Here is a 15,925-nt window from a genome sequence, read left to right as displayed (position 1 = left end):
ACGTGCTAGGTGAAGAGAGCCACTGTGTATATTAAGGTGTCCAGTGCCACCTAAGACCTTCTGCTGGAAGAGAAGGTTTGGTGAGGCAAGCTCCTAGGGATTGTTGCCCTTCCATGGCCAGGTGTCTTGGACATTTAAGGGTCCCTCCAATGGCACAGATCCCTAAGTATACAACAGGATCCGTTCCCAGTGTATGAGTCTGCTTGGAAGTGTCCACATTTAAACACAAGTGGGTTTTCCACTATTTCCCCCATAGCCTCACTGGTGGGGTGTAGCTGCATGGCCCTTGTGGAGTATCCCTTCCCCAAGTGGCCAGTGGGGGATGTGCAGCACTTCACAGAAACATGGGCTGGGTCACCTTGAACACCCTGATCAGACATCTGGACTTTGAGCTGGAGGGTGGGAGGCACATAGGGAAGGGCTGCAGGACAGACCCTTTCCCTGCAGGATGTGAACTTGTATGTCTGCCAAACTGGGATGAATAATCAAACCCTTAGTTCTCATGAGACACATGATGTTTCAAGGAAACAGGAGACATCATGTGATTTTTGGAGTACTTAAGATGGTGAGTTTTCATACAAAAAGGCTTTTTAAAAGCCAAATGGTGCACTTGAAAGAGATCAGTGTATAGCTTGGACCTCTGATAGGGTTGAACTCTGCTCCATTCATCCCATCCCTCCAAAAAAGGGGTTGGAATTGACTCTGTGATTTGCACTGAGTTTGCCCAACCTCAGCTCCTCAGCTCAGCTTCAGCCCTCTGATTCTTGCTTGTTGAGAGATTGCTCCAATTGTTGTGCCAGCCTCTGGATCCAGTTCACACACAGCTGTGGAGCAAGGAACAGCATCTAGGCAGACCCACCAAACCTGAGCCCAGGCAATGGGGCTGAATCCTTCTCCAAGATCCAGCTTGTATAAATAGGTGGCCTCCTAAAACCTCTCCTCCTGAACTGATCCTGTGTGAGGAGGAATGGAAATAGTTTCTGATGCTGTATTTTAGCTGTCTTAGAGAAAGGGAGGTAAAGGATTATAGAGAGGAGGAAAAAGAGGTCTTCATTCCTGTAATAAATTAATCTATGAGTAAAAATTCGTAAAAGGTATAAATAAGATATATATATATGTTTGTAATGATATAAAATACAAAATGAAAAAATCCTTCTCCGGGTCTGGTCATGATTCCCCTCCGAGAGGCAACAGATTGCAACCAACACCCAGATAAGGAACACATGCAGGTACATCAGCCCAGAAAAATAGACAGGACGAGGGCCATCAGGAGGACAAAGGAACTGGCTGGGAGAAGATATCCATCGAGGACCTGAGCAACGCCCTGCAGATCTCTGTTGGGAAACAATCAGGTCGACAAAAAGACAAGCCCCGAGAAGATAGTCATCGCCAGACCTGAACACCCCACCTGTCAAACCGTTGTTGGAAAAGCAATCAAAAGGGACAAAGGGAAAAGCACTGCCGAGATATCCATTGGCTCCGGCCCGGATCCCACCACTCTGCCCTGATGACACAAATTGAAATAAAATCAAGAAACATACAGAATCTCTTTACATATGAGGAGATTCTGTCCAGACACTTGTTAACTCTATTTTTCCATGCCAGGAAATCCATTCACCCGACAATCAAGGACACTTGGTGAATGGAACCTGCTTGGAATTCTAGCCTGGGGACACCAAATCTCTATAAAACCTAGGCTTGAGAACCCTCAAGTGTGGATTTGGGAACTCCTATACCTTTGGTGTAGACCCTGTCCACCCAGCGCTGCGCTGTCCATTTTATTGTGGTTTTTCTCGCTGTTTGTTCTTTGTTGTTTTATAATAAATTTCTCTTTTTTATTTTATCCTGAATTTGCCTTTGCATTTATAACAATTCCCACCGGGGAATCTCTAATTTTCGATCCTCTGGTTTAGACCAGGAATAGGGTGTCTATATCTGGGAGAAGAGAATATAGCTGTGAAATGTGCTGTCGCAATCTCCCTTGCTAGCCAGGCTGGCTAGTGTTCTCTGCCACCACCTGTGTGTGCTCCCTTGCCATAACACTTCCCTTCTTAGTTTCCATTAGCCCTCAGTAGGCACTTGTGTGTCTTTGGGGATCTTTACTTTGGGACCTGACACCTACAACTGTTCTGCTTCCCCAGAACTGAGGAAAGCCCTTTGACAGCGGCCTTGCAGCCTGAGAAGGCACGGCCAACATCACCTGGAAGGAGAGGGACCTCAGCAGCTTGGCCAATTCCTCCCAGTCCCCACCAGTGACATTCCTCTGTGGCAGTCAGGTACTGGGGCAGCTGCTGTGGGTACGATCTGCAGCCAGTACTCGCAGCGAGTGTCTGTGAAACTGAGGCGTGTGAACCTGTCCTGTGATCAGCAGACAAGCAGGCAGCTTCCCCACAGCCTCCACCACCTGAGCACCGCTGTGCTGGGGAAGGGCTGCCTCGCTTCCCCGAGGCTGGGCTGGGAAAAGATCCAGAAGCCAGGCTGAGGAAGGGCTGCGGCGCTGCGCGGCTGCCAGGAAATCTGAACCCTCCAGGCAGGTCTGAAGCTCAGACGAAGCTCATTAGGGCTCAGCTATGTAAGGGGTTTTTCCCTGTCCGATGGTCTTGTACACCAGCTGTGTCACCTGCAATGTGCCCCAGCTCGTTTGCAGACCTGAGGAGTTTAGGGCTGGGCAGGCACTGTGCAAGCAGAAGAGGAAGAGACTCCTGTGCCCAGAGTACTGTTGCTGGTGAGAAGGCAGACGTTTTGTTCCAATGTTTGTTCTTATTAATGAAAGGAAGAGGGTCTTTAGAATAGGTCTTCCTGCATTTCAGCTGCTTTTTATAAAGCCTCTGGAAAGTTTCCAGTCTGATAATGATGGGGGAATGCTGCTCCCAAGATATATTTTGCATTAAGTGAGTCTGGGAGAATCGAGGTGGAGACAAGGATCTCAGGTGCCGAACCTACCAACTCCCACCTGCGTGCCTTAGGAGTCATGCTCCATCTTGTGCTCTTTGTGATGCAATGAATGGTTCAAGCTGAGCTAAAAGCCCAGCCCAAATTCAGGAGTAGAAAGTAAACCCGCCCAGCTCCTTGTGGTTAGGAAAATGCCTGTGAAGTGAGGGAGGTGGGTTCAAAACCCTGAGGCTGGTAATGGAAACTAATTCAAGCATCTCGTTTGCTGGGCAAGTTCCCTGACCACAGAGCGAGCCTGCAGAGGGAGCAGGCTCCATCCAACAGAGGAAATCCTTGTGCACCACCACACTGAGGAGCACCAGCAGCTCTGTTAAATCCCTAAGCTTGGTCTTCCCTACCCGCCCCTGCCTCGATGCAGGATGGTCGCTCCCCCACCCCACAGCCTCTGTGCTCCGACACCTCACATGTGATGCTGGTATCTGGTTCACTCTCCTGGCTAAAGCAGTATCTCCTTTCCTGCACCAGCTCAGGAAAGCCCATGTCCTCTATCAGCTCTGGAGTGCTGTCAATACTGGATGGATGGACATGCTTCTGTCCTTCCCATGAGTGACTCTTTTTGTGACAACAATGCTGGTTTTTAACCCCTTCTGTGATGGAGTTGGGGAGGCCTGGGCTTCTCTGCTGCACAGAGAGCTAACACCCCAGGCTCACTCTGAAGCATCTCTCAAATTGTCTCTTCCTGGGTGGCAGGAACTACACTTGCCAAGTTCTCCCACACCTCCCTAGCCCTACATCAGGAACCAAGCAGAGCCCCAGAAGGGATATATCCTTGACAGGAACAAAGCTTCCTCATTCCCAAGCCAAGAGGTGCTTGAATCAGCATCCTTTAGGCACAGATAGCGCCTGTGTATCTGAAACTGTCTGGGCTGAGTAAAGCACTGCCTGTAGCTCATCACATCGGTGCTGCCCACAGACTGATGAGACTTCAGCTGGCAGCTCGGTATGATGTGAACCGCTGTGGTAACAAACCAACAGCCACTCCTGCCCTGCGGTGAGCTGTGACAGCTCAGGTGAGACAGCTCATGGTGCTCTGCTTTCCTTCCTCAAGCAGCAGCAGAGAACTGTCACCATGAGGGCAGGATCTGCCACTCTCAGGACACGCCACGCTCAGGCACCGCTCCATGCAGAATTCCACACTGGAGTGCTGTGGCTGTCCTGACTGCAGGGGCAAAGTGCTGCTCTGCAGTTTGCCTTGAGTCTTCCTCCAAGGTGCCTGACTTACATGCAACCTGCAGTTTTCAATGACCAGTTGCTAGGTATTAAAATTGTTTTGCTTTCTCTCAGCTTTACTTCCCCAAATGACATGGTGGTAGCTGTTGTCACCCCACTGTTAACCCACTTTCTGAGTTACTGGAATGCTGAGCATCCAACATTCTCATGGAGGCCAACCCCACTGCTGGACTACTATGCTGTGGTGAGCCATAAGCATCTCTTCAAATACATGTTCCTTAGAGAAGAGAGAACAGTAACTAAATAGGTTTCTAAATTTGCATCAGCACTTTTAAACATCTGAGCAGTATGACCCCAAAACCTCAATTTTCTCCATGCTCTGATGGAAAAGTCAGGGATGGAGGGATGGGCATTATGACTGTTCTCTCCACAGGGGCCCCTTAGGTGAGTTATTTCCCACCAGGCTCATTTCCTGTGCTGTCAGTCCGCTTCACTCCACACCTTCAGCTAAAAATGGTCTTTAGAAGAACCTCCTGGGCAGTAACAGAAATGAGTGTGGATCCAAGGATGCCACAGAGAGCTAACCATTTCTTCTCTCATTTGAAAGCTAACACTCTCAAATGTTCCAGAACTCATCCTGGATCCAAGGGATGTACACAGAAACAGTTACCAGGCTGTAACCTTAACTAGCCGTCAGCAAAGATGGTGTATAAAACAGGAAGGTTTAGCTGCTCAAAATTACCCTCTGAAATTTTAATGATCTAATCCAGGGTTCTTCAGTAACTGCCCAATTCCCATCAGAACAAGTGAGTGAGCACCTTCGCAAAGCTGACCTCCACAGTCACAGTTAATTCACGTAACTGAGAATATGGCTGGTTTCCTACAGGAAAAACGCAAGACCAGATATATTTCACACAGTGTTATTCACACATTTTCATTTGATTTTTACAGTATATACATGTGAACATTACATTATTCAATACGAGCCACCTGGAGTCAAGCCTAATCAAACTGGTCCGTAAACAATCTATATCAAAAAGCAATACTTGAGCAAAAAGTCTAGTGGTTCTACCCAAACCCTAAAATAGTTGAAAGGAAATCCAGTGATTTTCATGTTCCTGGATAGAATTTGTGCACAAATGATCTCAGGAGAGCAAGTGGAATATTACACTCAAGATATTAAAAGCACCAAGGATGACAGTTACAGGACTGTTTAAATTCAACCATGGCATGAGTGCTGCAGGGACAAAGTACAGGGACATTATCAGTTTCTGCCTGGACATCCCCAAAAGCCTGACGTACTGTCTTACGTGTTGAAGGAATGTCGGCTCTGTGGATTATAACACACAGCACAGCTACACAGGGTAAAGATAGTCACTAAGGAGAATTGATGTGTCCAAGGAAGTGGCTCAGAAGTCATCCTTTGGGTGACTACAGGAAAGCTCTGGCTCCAGTGACAGGGCTGGTACCTCTGGGGAGAATTTTTGTGAACTGCCATGCAAAAACTACTTGGCAATTAGAATTGTGCTTACTCAAAACAATGAGGCCTACTATTTCCCTTCATGCAGGCACTGGAAGTAGGCCAGAAGAAACTTTCCCATTTGCCTATTAAGGAGTTATCACTACCATTAGAAACGCAGCGCCTCAGATGTCTGCTTTAGTAACAGTTATGTAACCCTGGTATCAACAGTAACATGACAGAATTCCTCAAACAAGTTTATACCACTGCTATTTTCTTTCTCATGATCACACCCCTACCAAAACAGCCTTTTATTTGATCAATGCTCAAGACGTTGTTTCCAAACTACCATGTTGATCAAAACTTTAGGTTAAGCCATCCAAATGAACATTTTACACAAAATACTTACTTCAACAACATACAAAGCACTTTCTTTATCTTTCAGAAACTGAATATACAAAGTAAGCTTTTTCCAAAATATTTCCATAGGCAAAGGATTAAAAAGGATTTTAATTATACACATATGGTCACAATTCTGCCTTAAAAAGATCATTGGGAAATGTACATAAGGCCGCTTGTATATGTACATCATCTTTATGTTACTGTTACAATGTCATATGTCCAGAGAAAAAAATCGACAGTATCATACATATTTGCTTTACGCTGCGAGAAGGCTATTCAAAAATACAGTACTCTTCTGTACAAAAAAATCATGCCACATTTATTAAGATGGAAGAAGCATTGGTTTCTGTGATAACCAAATATTTCAGTCCACTTCTTACTACGCTTATTTATCCTGATTTAAAATTTGAACAGATTGATTTCCCAAAGTGTCCATATGAACAGATTCAACAGTTATGTTATAAACAAAACATAATGTTTCTCACAATAGATAAAAAGAAAGCCGGTTCATATTTTTGAAACCATATAAAGATAGAATTTTAAAAAAATCACTTTAGATTTGCTGAAATAAATTTACATTATACAACACTATATGCCAGGGGGAAAGAAGGGAACGGGGATATGAATATACACTAAAATGCAAATTTTTGTCCCAAAAAGGAGTAAAACAAATTACATTTACAGCATGAAGGTTTACAAATGTACATCTGTACAACCAAGGTAAGCATCACTACTAAATTAGCAAGGCTTTGTAATAAACATCGAAATGAGAGATTTGTTTTCAAACTGTAAACTTACACCTATTAACTACACGTATACAATGCATATATTTATAGGAAGCAAAAAGCTATCTGAATATTTAATCAATCATGCTTAAATGTTGAGCTATCAAGTTTACTTTTCAGTGGCCCCTTCTCTTTATCATTACCTATTTTTCGCATCTACAGTGAGAAAGCAAAATAAATGCTCAACACTTTCAAATCCTTACAATTCTATATGCAAAATAAAAAAATACATATCTCTACTCTTCCTGCGTTGTAAAACTGACTGTAAAGTTAATACAGGGTTCACTCCTTTTCCAACAGAGTAGTTCGCTGAATGGAAGTACCACCATCATTTTAACCCCTCTACCTTGTTCAACAATTAAATATATAAGTATATACAGCACTTTATTTTTAATACATCGCTAGAGAAAACCTTAGCGCATCATTTAAAAAAACCTGTATCCACAGCACGTGCCAAAAACTGGTCTTTTAAAATTTCCATCATTTTGCTCTTCCCTACTTTAATTTGCTGTGCCCTGTTTGTTATTTGGATAGGATGTTGTGAACCACCAAAATACAACTTAACTTTTCAACATGTTAAATAATGTTTATGCAGCTGATCAATTTTAATCTGGTATAAAAGACTTCACACAAAAGGGAAAAATAAGGATTAATTCTATATACAACTCTATAAACCTGTTGTGCTATGATGCTGGGTAGACCTACCAGATTGCAAGCCAGTGTATTAAAAGAATACTGTACTTTTTCCCTTTAAAAACTATTTCAGTGACTTTACAAGGTAAAAATTTACAAAATATGTGACAGCTATTTTGATACAATTACATCATATACAGGCATTCTGTGCTTTGCCAGCCATCCAATCTGATAGGTCTCTGGATCAGGGCTGGAGATAGTTTTTGTTTTTTTTTTTAACAATTCACTCCCCAAAAATATACACAAGAATAAAAATTTTACAAATGGATGAACAAAGTCAATAAATAGATTTAAAAAAATCAGAACATTTAGAGTTAAGTTGTAGGTTTTGATAATTCACAATTTAATTTTTCTTCCATTTCTCTTTGTCTTTTACAGCATCCCATTTGGTGGTCCACCAATTGGCCCCAGATCAGCACTGTTCTTCAGGTAATACTTTTCCAGCTTGGCCAGAATGTGTTTACCATAGGTGTATTTACGCAGAGTCGTGATGTGGGGTCGAATCTGTAATAAGAAACACATTTGGTTTTTAACATCCACACTTTTAAGCAGAGGTGACTACACTTCAAAAAAATGATGCAAAAAGATGCCAGAAGCCTATATTTCAAAGTGCTTGAAGTTTCTGGAAAGATGTACAACTGGTGACTTTAACTCATCAAGCGACTGATGTACCTGTTGCAGGAAAAGGGAGGCAGCACTTTGTGGGAGAGCCCTGCTGGTGACTGGGGGAAGCAGAGCTCTTGCAGGAGTATCCTGGGCCCTGTGTTAAATAGCCTCGGGCCATTATGGCAACAGCTCATTTCTCCACGTCTGGATATTCTTAAGAAGAAATGTACCCATACTCTAGAAGTGTGGGAATCTCTTCTGGGGGAACTGCAGAGTGGATCTATACCCACAACCAGGAAGTAAAAAGAGAAACCCATGTTTCTTCTGTTATATTAACAGCGATGACAGATACTACATTTTCCCATTATAAGTATCTTCACATAAAATCTGCCACAAAGACAGGAGATGAAATCCAACTATTGAAACTTTCCCTTTTTAGCTCAGTGCTTAGAGAACTGAATGCTTTCTGCTTTAGCAAGCTCATTCAAGCAAGAATGTCATGGTTATACACAGAGTTCTAGATTACAGAAGCACTGGGTTTTAGAGCAGGGCAAGGTTCTGTGGCAGAAAAGCTCGCACAGACGTACTTCTGAATCACTGCAAGTACGCACACACATACCTTGTGCATTATGATCTTCCTCTGGGCGGGCTCAGCCATGTCGATCATCTTCTGCACGACGTAGTTGGCGTACTGGTCCTTCATCATGGTGTATAAGGCACTGTGAGGGCCGTCGTTCTGGCAGCACACCTCGTCGATCAGCAGCGCTCGCTCCGCACGGGACGCGTGAGTCACGCATTTTTCTACCACGTTGCTGAAAAATAAGGCAGGTCCATGAAGGGACGGGAGGTGTAACACTCTTTCAGGTAATAATTATCAATTTAGCTAGAAGTTTATTAGTTCTTCTTAACACCAGTAAAATGCATATTGCAACCACATTGATTCCTCATTTCCAAATCTCCAGTCTAATGACTGAGGAAGATAAAGGATTATATATCATTATTTCACCCATTGAAAAGGTTATTTTCTGATTATTTTGTAGGAGAGACTTTTCCACTGAATCTATATGGGGTATACTGGACTTCAAGCTCTATATGTATTCTAGCACATCTATTTTGGTTGTGGGTCCTTTGAAGACAACAGAGAAAGCCAATTATGAAGATTTTTGCTTTTTGAGTGAATGCACTTTCCAGGAGCATGCCTAGATCAAAGAATCCATGAAATATTCTTTTGCAGAGCAAGCCTCTGACCTTCCAGTTTATTTCAGAAGCTCGAAAGGCTATCAAAGTTTGTAACAGTAAAATGATCCCAGTCCTAAATTTGTGCTTTAGAAGTTAAGCAAGTTAGAGGGTTATGAAGAGTCCTATTCAGGCAAAGAAAAATAAAATCCATTTAAGTAGTTCTCCAACAATTTTTAAAACAAATGCCCCCATAATATCACAGTGCATTTCTACTTCATTCTGATGACAAAGTTAGTCTCACTAAATCACCTAGAATGAATTCTGAGGTGTATTTTTCCTTCACAAAAGGCACATAATCCATATTTCAGCAAAAAACACGAAAAGAGGAGTTTTAGGTTCCAATTTCTGAGTAGTTCAGGCCTCCTACAGCAGTCTTTCAGACTTTATAAGGCAGAAAATCCTTGTCAGACTGAACTACCACTTTATAAAGCTAGCCCTGTTATACTTGCAAATTGCTGGGCTGGATTGAGAGTCAGCAAGTCCCAGCTTATCATTATCAACACATCACCCAAGTTCCAGCAAACCTTTTCACCTGGCTCTGGGCATCCTTATATGAAAACCTGAAACCTGTTCCCTGCACTTGCACAAAATGAACAAAAGCCATCCCATAAACCCACAGAAACTCTTTTGTTTTGCTACAGAACATTTGCCTCTTCTCTCCCCCAAACCTAGTATAAAATGCCACTACCATTCATCTCTATAAAAATATGAAATTTCAGGAGGCAAGATAAACAATAAAAAAATCACTATCAGATTTCTTTTGTAACACAAGAAATAAATCCAGTATTACAACTTTACAAGGTTAATGAATCTTTTATATATGGAAGTTGTGCAATACCTGGCAAATTTGTGCTGACTCAGAGCTAGAACTTTTCCTCTTATTTCTGACACGATTTTGCTTTTGTCTTCAGGACGACCATGCTCCAGTACATGTTGAATAACATAATTTCCATACTGATCCTGAAAATAAGATGACTTCAATTTTCTTTTATGTTCACACCAAGGAATAAATACTGACAGCTTTTGTACATGAGCATGAAGTATGAAATTACTATTTGCATGGATATAAGGAAAATACAATAACATCAACATTACAGAAGCAAAGTGATGCAAGAAATTTTTCATCAAGAATTACTCAATGGACCACAAAGTTTACATGAAAAACGTAAATAATCTGTAAAACCAGTGTTTTGCTAGAGTATCTTTTATCCTCTTTAAGAAAGAAGTCCTCAAATTTAAGATCATACTTTTTTAACAGCTGTAATATTCCCCTGAACACCAAGCTACAGTCAAAAGTGTAAGAAAAACGCTTTTATATCTTCTTTGCCTCCCAACTTCATTTTCATTAAAACTACGGAAGGAAAGAAAAACAAAAAATCAATGTCTACAAATTTCAAAAGAGGCAAATGCATTTAAACTAGGATACAGGAGTAAATTATGGTAACAAAAAAACCTCTACAGTGCATTAAAAATGAGCGTAGATACACTAACCTGCACAAGCTGTTCTGTGTGTTGATGCAGTTCTTCTAAGATTGGCAAAGTCTGCTCAGCAGTGCAGTGCTCCAGAATACGCTGAATTACTCTACAGCCGTATGGATGAGTTGAAAGTACAAAGACCTTGAAAATAGGATTGCAAACTGAAGTTAAACCAACTGAAGCTCACATCTACTGCAGTATTGCTGCATTCAAAATGGAACTGAACATAACTACTATTAAAACAAGTTCTGCCTGCCAGGGCCAGAATTCAATTTCCAGCAAAAGTCAGGAAAAGATACAAAAATCAGGTTTTTGTGTATCAAGGACTCCAGAAAACATACCACTCAGAACCCAAGTGTTCGTTATAATGTTTCTAGCCTGCATAGCTGCAAAGGAAAGCCTAGAAGTATGAACCTTACTTAAGTGTTGTTCAACTTTCAGGCTTTCCTTTTTACTTTATTTTCAAATTTTAAGACTTAAAAATTTTTTAAGATTTTAAAAAGGAATTCAATAATGGTGGCTGATTTTCACCAATTTCATGTTCCAGCGTATGCAACAGGCTCCCAGTTACAAAGTTTGTAAATAACTACCCAAAATATACAGCCAGATCTTGCTTATTCCTTCTGCTTGCTTCTCCTGAAGCTACATTTGTAGTTTGGGGATTAATTAAAAAAATTTCAGTGTTGGTCAGGACTGAACACAGAATCTTGTATGATTAGGCATCAACCCAAATGATGCAGGCAGGAGAAAATGGTAAGTAATATCACAGAACTGTGTTATTTTTTGTTTGCCATTTTGTGTTAGCAACTATTTTCTCTATATACTTACTTGGTGCTTAGGATGGATGTTCAGTAAATAAACCAACTCACATTTTAGTCAAGGGGCTCTATTTACAGTTTAAAAAAATGCATCTCCTGCACCTCATACACACTTTTTGGTGTAAAAGGACCGAACCAGAGAAACCTTGGTATGCAATTTAGTACTATGTACAACAATAATTCAGGTATTGCTGTTGTGTAAAATGAGAAAGATATTGTAGATTTTATTAGGAAATACATTTGGCCATCCATTAAAGTAAAATTCAGTTTTATAGCCAAGTTAGTAAGATTTTTACAATTTTTCTCAAGACTATAAAAGTACACACTTGTCTCAGAGGATTAAAATGTTATTTAGCTGCAGCACATTCACTAGCCTGCAGCACAGTATCAATCTTACAGTAATGTTTTCTGGAAACAAAACAAAAACCCCAATCTGAAGTAAACAAATACAACGCCCCCTTCACTCCCCACTAGTCCATATGTAGGGAACAGATTAGTGAATTTCATCACCACAGTTCCTTAAGGACTGACATTCATTGGGAAACACTAAAAGACACACGTGCAACACAAGCAACAGGAGAGGAAAATGTAATTTTTAATGAAAAATATATACTAGAGAGCACATATGTTATTACTATATCAAAAATGACCCTGCAAGAGTTGTGAAGAAAATGTGAAATGGTGTTATCACAAAACACAAACACAAAGCCTGGGTACACAAAGAGCCTTGTAAGTGTTTATATTACATAAATATTTATTATTATTTATAATACATTCAAACATGTCTTTCTAGAGCCTCCCCTCCCACAAATTCATCTTTTTACAGCATGTTAATTGTTTCTCCAACATCTTTTTCATGTCAACATCCCCTTTTTCATTGTACTTAAGACAAGCCGAGCACAAAGTGGCAAATGCTATCTTGTACATGCAAATGATGGACAAAGACTGGAAAATCTTTTTCTGTGAAAAACCTGCAAAAAGGAAATGAACCACTGACACTACCTGTCCTTTGAATGCATCAATGATGAACTGGAGCGACTGGGGTTGAACACACTCAATGCATTTTTGTACAACGTGGTTTCCATTTTGATCCTTCACACATTTCAGAACATGGCCATCCAGCTCTTTCACCATTTCATTCTGGAAAAACAAAGATTATCCTTGTCTTTATGATGGTATTCCCCCCCACCCTTAAATGGGGAACAATTTCATTTCATGCTGACTCCAACCTTCATATTCACTGGTGTTAACTGTGTACCTCAGCACCTGCATTTGAACAACTATTTTAGCCCCTAGGATATTTCATGATGAAGGGAATAATCAACAACTTATTTAAGTAAGAAGAGGGATACAATAAAAATAAATAAAATTTTAAAAGCATTGATCTAACTTACAATTACCTGCTGGTCAGGTGAGATTGACTCGAGTGCTTTCTGGATAACACGACAGCCATACATCTGGAGGGCCAGTGGCAGAACATGACCACGGATGCGTGTTGCTAGAGCTAACTTTTGATCCAGGCTTCCAAACTAAAAGAAAATAAATATATTGTTAACAAATGAAGACATATTGCAGCACACTGGAATTTACATGTCAGAGTAAGTATTTTCAAGATGTACATGACTCTAATATTTGAATCATTTTTTCACTTTGCATTTTGGTGAGGATAATCATCAGAAGCTTTTCTCTCCTAAGTGCAACATTTTGTAATATTCCACATCCAGTTCACATACCTGATATCAAATGCATGACCTTGAAAGACAACAAGAAGTCAATATAGTTTGTCTGTCTGTAGGAATATCTAAGTGCAATAAACTACTTTTTCAAACAAATTATACAGGGAAAATGATCACAGGTCACTATCACGTATGAATCCAAATGAGATTTTCTATCTCAAAACTTGTACAGCGTTATCTCACATCTTCTAAGAGAGGATATAGAAGTGACCACCTGGACAATCACATGGTGGCACAGCAATATTCCTGCAGCATGGCTGAGAATTGTCAAATTCCACACCAGTAGTCAGCTCTGAAGAAAGCTTGACCAACAACTTCACCTGCCTACCTATACAGTAAACTGAGGTCCCCTATTACACATAAGGCCATGTGAACTTGTTTCCTGAGAAGTGTTCTGCAGAATTAAGATGAAAACACTCAACTAACAATGATTAACTGTGTATTCATCCAGCTTAATATTATGGAAAAAATAGCAGATTATGACTCCAAAGCAAAATCAAGATCTTGTATATCATATGTCAGTGACACCTAACAAAAGGTATTTTGATTGGTTAATAAAAAAGAAGTAAAATAATAAAGCACATTGTTTTATAGATTATTAAAAAATACATTCTTGTTTACAGCAAGTATCTTATTTTTTACTGGACATTTTCCCATGTCACCTTCTCTCCACCACTCTTTGATATGGCCCTTGATTTAACGTACACTATACTAGATACCTATCCTTCATATAATTTTTCCCAGGACACAGGCATTACTTTTTTCCTCTCTGCAAGCCAAATCTTGTAATTCTTTGATAAAGCCTTATTTTTTTTTTTACCACATAGTTTTTAAGAGAAAACAAATCTGTTTTAAATACTAGTTGTAGTAATACTGGATTGTATCTTATGATACCCCTTACTCAAAATTCTTCAGCCTCAATATATTTTATGGGAGTTTCCTCATACACAGAACCGGATGAAGTTCACACAGCTGTTTGAGAGCAAGGGCATTTTCCAGACCCCATTCTGTACCATGATGCAGTAACCAACAAAAAGCATCTTTCAAATATTTATGCTCCCTTTCATCTGCTGAAAATCTTAGTTCTGCAAAGAGGTTTGTAAAGCCTCAATGTGCAGCCTGTGCACTCACTAGATTTCACCAACACATGCACCACCAGTGTAAGGAGAAACTGTGTCCATAATGGCAAAAAAAGACTGGATACAGAACAGAAAACACCAATGCAGAGTTACAGGCTTGGGTTCTGTTGAAGTCATGTGGAATTCTGCTACAGTGTTAAGGAGAAGCCCAGTTAAATTTAATCAGATTTACAGCACTTCATTTGCATGTCCATCCATGCACTTAGTGCTATGCTTACCTCAAAGAACTTCTGTATTACATAGTTTCCAAACACATCAGTCATCAATTGATAGGCTGCTTGCAGGATCTCATTAAATACCATCTGGCGCTCAGCTGGAGTAGCTCGCTCCAGCTTTTGTTGTATAAATCTAAGCACAAAAAAAGGTACATTATGCTTTGCATCAACAACAGGAAAACCTCTCAAACACTGTTTCAATGAGACACCTCAACACTCTAAAGAAAGCAGTCAACATTTATGAAATTTATTAAAATGAAAGTAGTACCTTTGCATATAAAAGGGTACATTTTAGTAAAATTAAGACTTGAAAACTTCCATTTGAAAAGCATTAAAGATGAAAATAATAACTGTAACTAAGTAACCAATGATGTACTGACAAAAAAGTTTTACATTCCAGATGCCACATATTTTGTTTTCTTAATCTTTGCCTTTTTGATACCTAAATACTACAGTTTACTAGTCTAGTTATGAGGCTAGTTCTACACTGAAAACTTCTACAGGCAGCTAAATTAATACTTTTACAATGAAATTTCTTAGGGAAGGTCAGCCTAAGAGCACGTGCTCCACTTAATGGCACGCTTTGTATTAAGATGACAAGCACCTCATGCAAGTTTGATCTTAATAATATCAAAGCAGTAAAATATTATTAACTTTTCTTGTAATATTTACCTAGAACCATGCTGGTCTTGGGAAAATTCAACAATATGTCCAACAAGATCCCTTAGTTGAAGATTAGGGAAACGATTGTTTCTGAAATCTTCCAGCAATCGGCTGCGTCCAGAAGGCATAATGTCAGACCTACTGTAGCGGAGGCGCGAAGGAGGGAAGAGCTGGCTGGTGGAGCTAAAGAGACTGGAGGCGCTCGCTGCACTGCGATACTTGGCTTCGGCTCCGGGGGCTGCAGAAATATAGCGACCACTACCATTTGTCAGTCCTCCTACAAGGAAGCAGCTCTGTCAGTAACAGCCGCGAGGAAAATAAGTAACAGCAAAACAGCAAGTGAAACTAAAACTATGGATACACCCTGGAGCCAAAGAAAACAACAGTGTTGTCTTGTTATTTATATTTACCTCATTATGGCTGGAGGAGTTAGATAGCTTTATCTTGCAATAAATAAAACCATTCTCCTCCTCATTGTTATTTTATGTGAAGGGCACCAGGGAAAGAAATGTCATTAGAAGAATATATCAAGGCAAATAAAGTGAGCACCCACTCAGCCTTACAGAAACTTT

At 40.4% G+C, this 15,925-nt stretch overlaps 1 protein-coding gene across 14 annotated transcripts in view; it reads right to left on the bottom strand.

Moving 5' to 3' along the window:
* Positions 1-5,026: 5,026 nt before the first annotated feature.
* PUM2 (pumilio RNA binding family member 2) overlaps positions 5,027-15,925 on the bottom strand; it is a 68,150-nt gene continuing 57,251 nt past the window's right edge. For 8 of the 14 annotated variants that reach the window (XM_058836786.1, XM_058836789.1, XM_058836785.1 and 5 more), the window contains 8 exons: positions 15,363-15,630; positions 14,694-14,823; positions 12,995-13,129; positions 12,603-12,740; positions 10,798-10,923; positions 10,145-10,266; positions 8,687-8,879; positions 5,027-7,965 (listed from right to left, as the gene is read on the bottom strand). In XM_058836786.1, coding sequence (XP_058692769.1) covers positions 7,834-7,965; positions 8,687-8,879; positions 10,145-10,266; positions 10,798-10,923; positions 12,603-12,740; positions 12,995-13,129; positions 14,694-14,823; positions 15,363-15,630 — 1,244 coding nt within the window. In that variant the 3' untranslated portion in view covers positions 5,027-7,833. The remainder of the gene's footprint in view (positions 7,966-8,686; positions 8,880-10,144; positions 10,267-10,797; positions 10,924-12,602; positions 12,741-12,994; positions 13,130-14,693; positions 14,824-15,362; positions 15,631-15,925) is intronic. The other 6 variants (XM_058836788.1, XM_058836791.1, XM_058836787.1 and 3 more) reach the window with 1 other exon arrangement.

This window comes from Poecile atricapillus, chromosome 3, assembly GCF_030490865.1.
Source record: "Poecile atricapillus isolate bPoeAtr1 chromosome 3, bPoeAtr1.hap1, whole genome shotgun sequence".
NCBI lineage: Eukaryota > Metazoa > Chordata > Aves > Passeriformes > Paridae > Poecile > Poecile atricapillus.
Note: the sequence above shows the minus strand (reverse complement) of the source record. Positions and strands in the feature narration are given on the sequence as shown.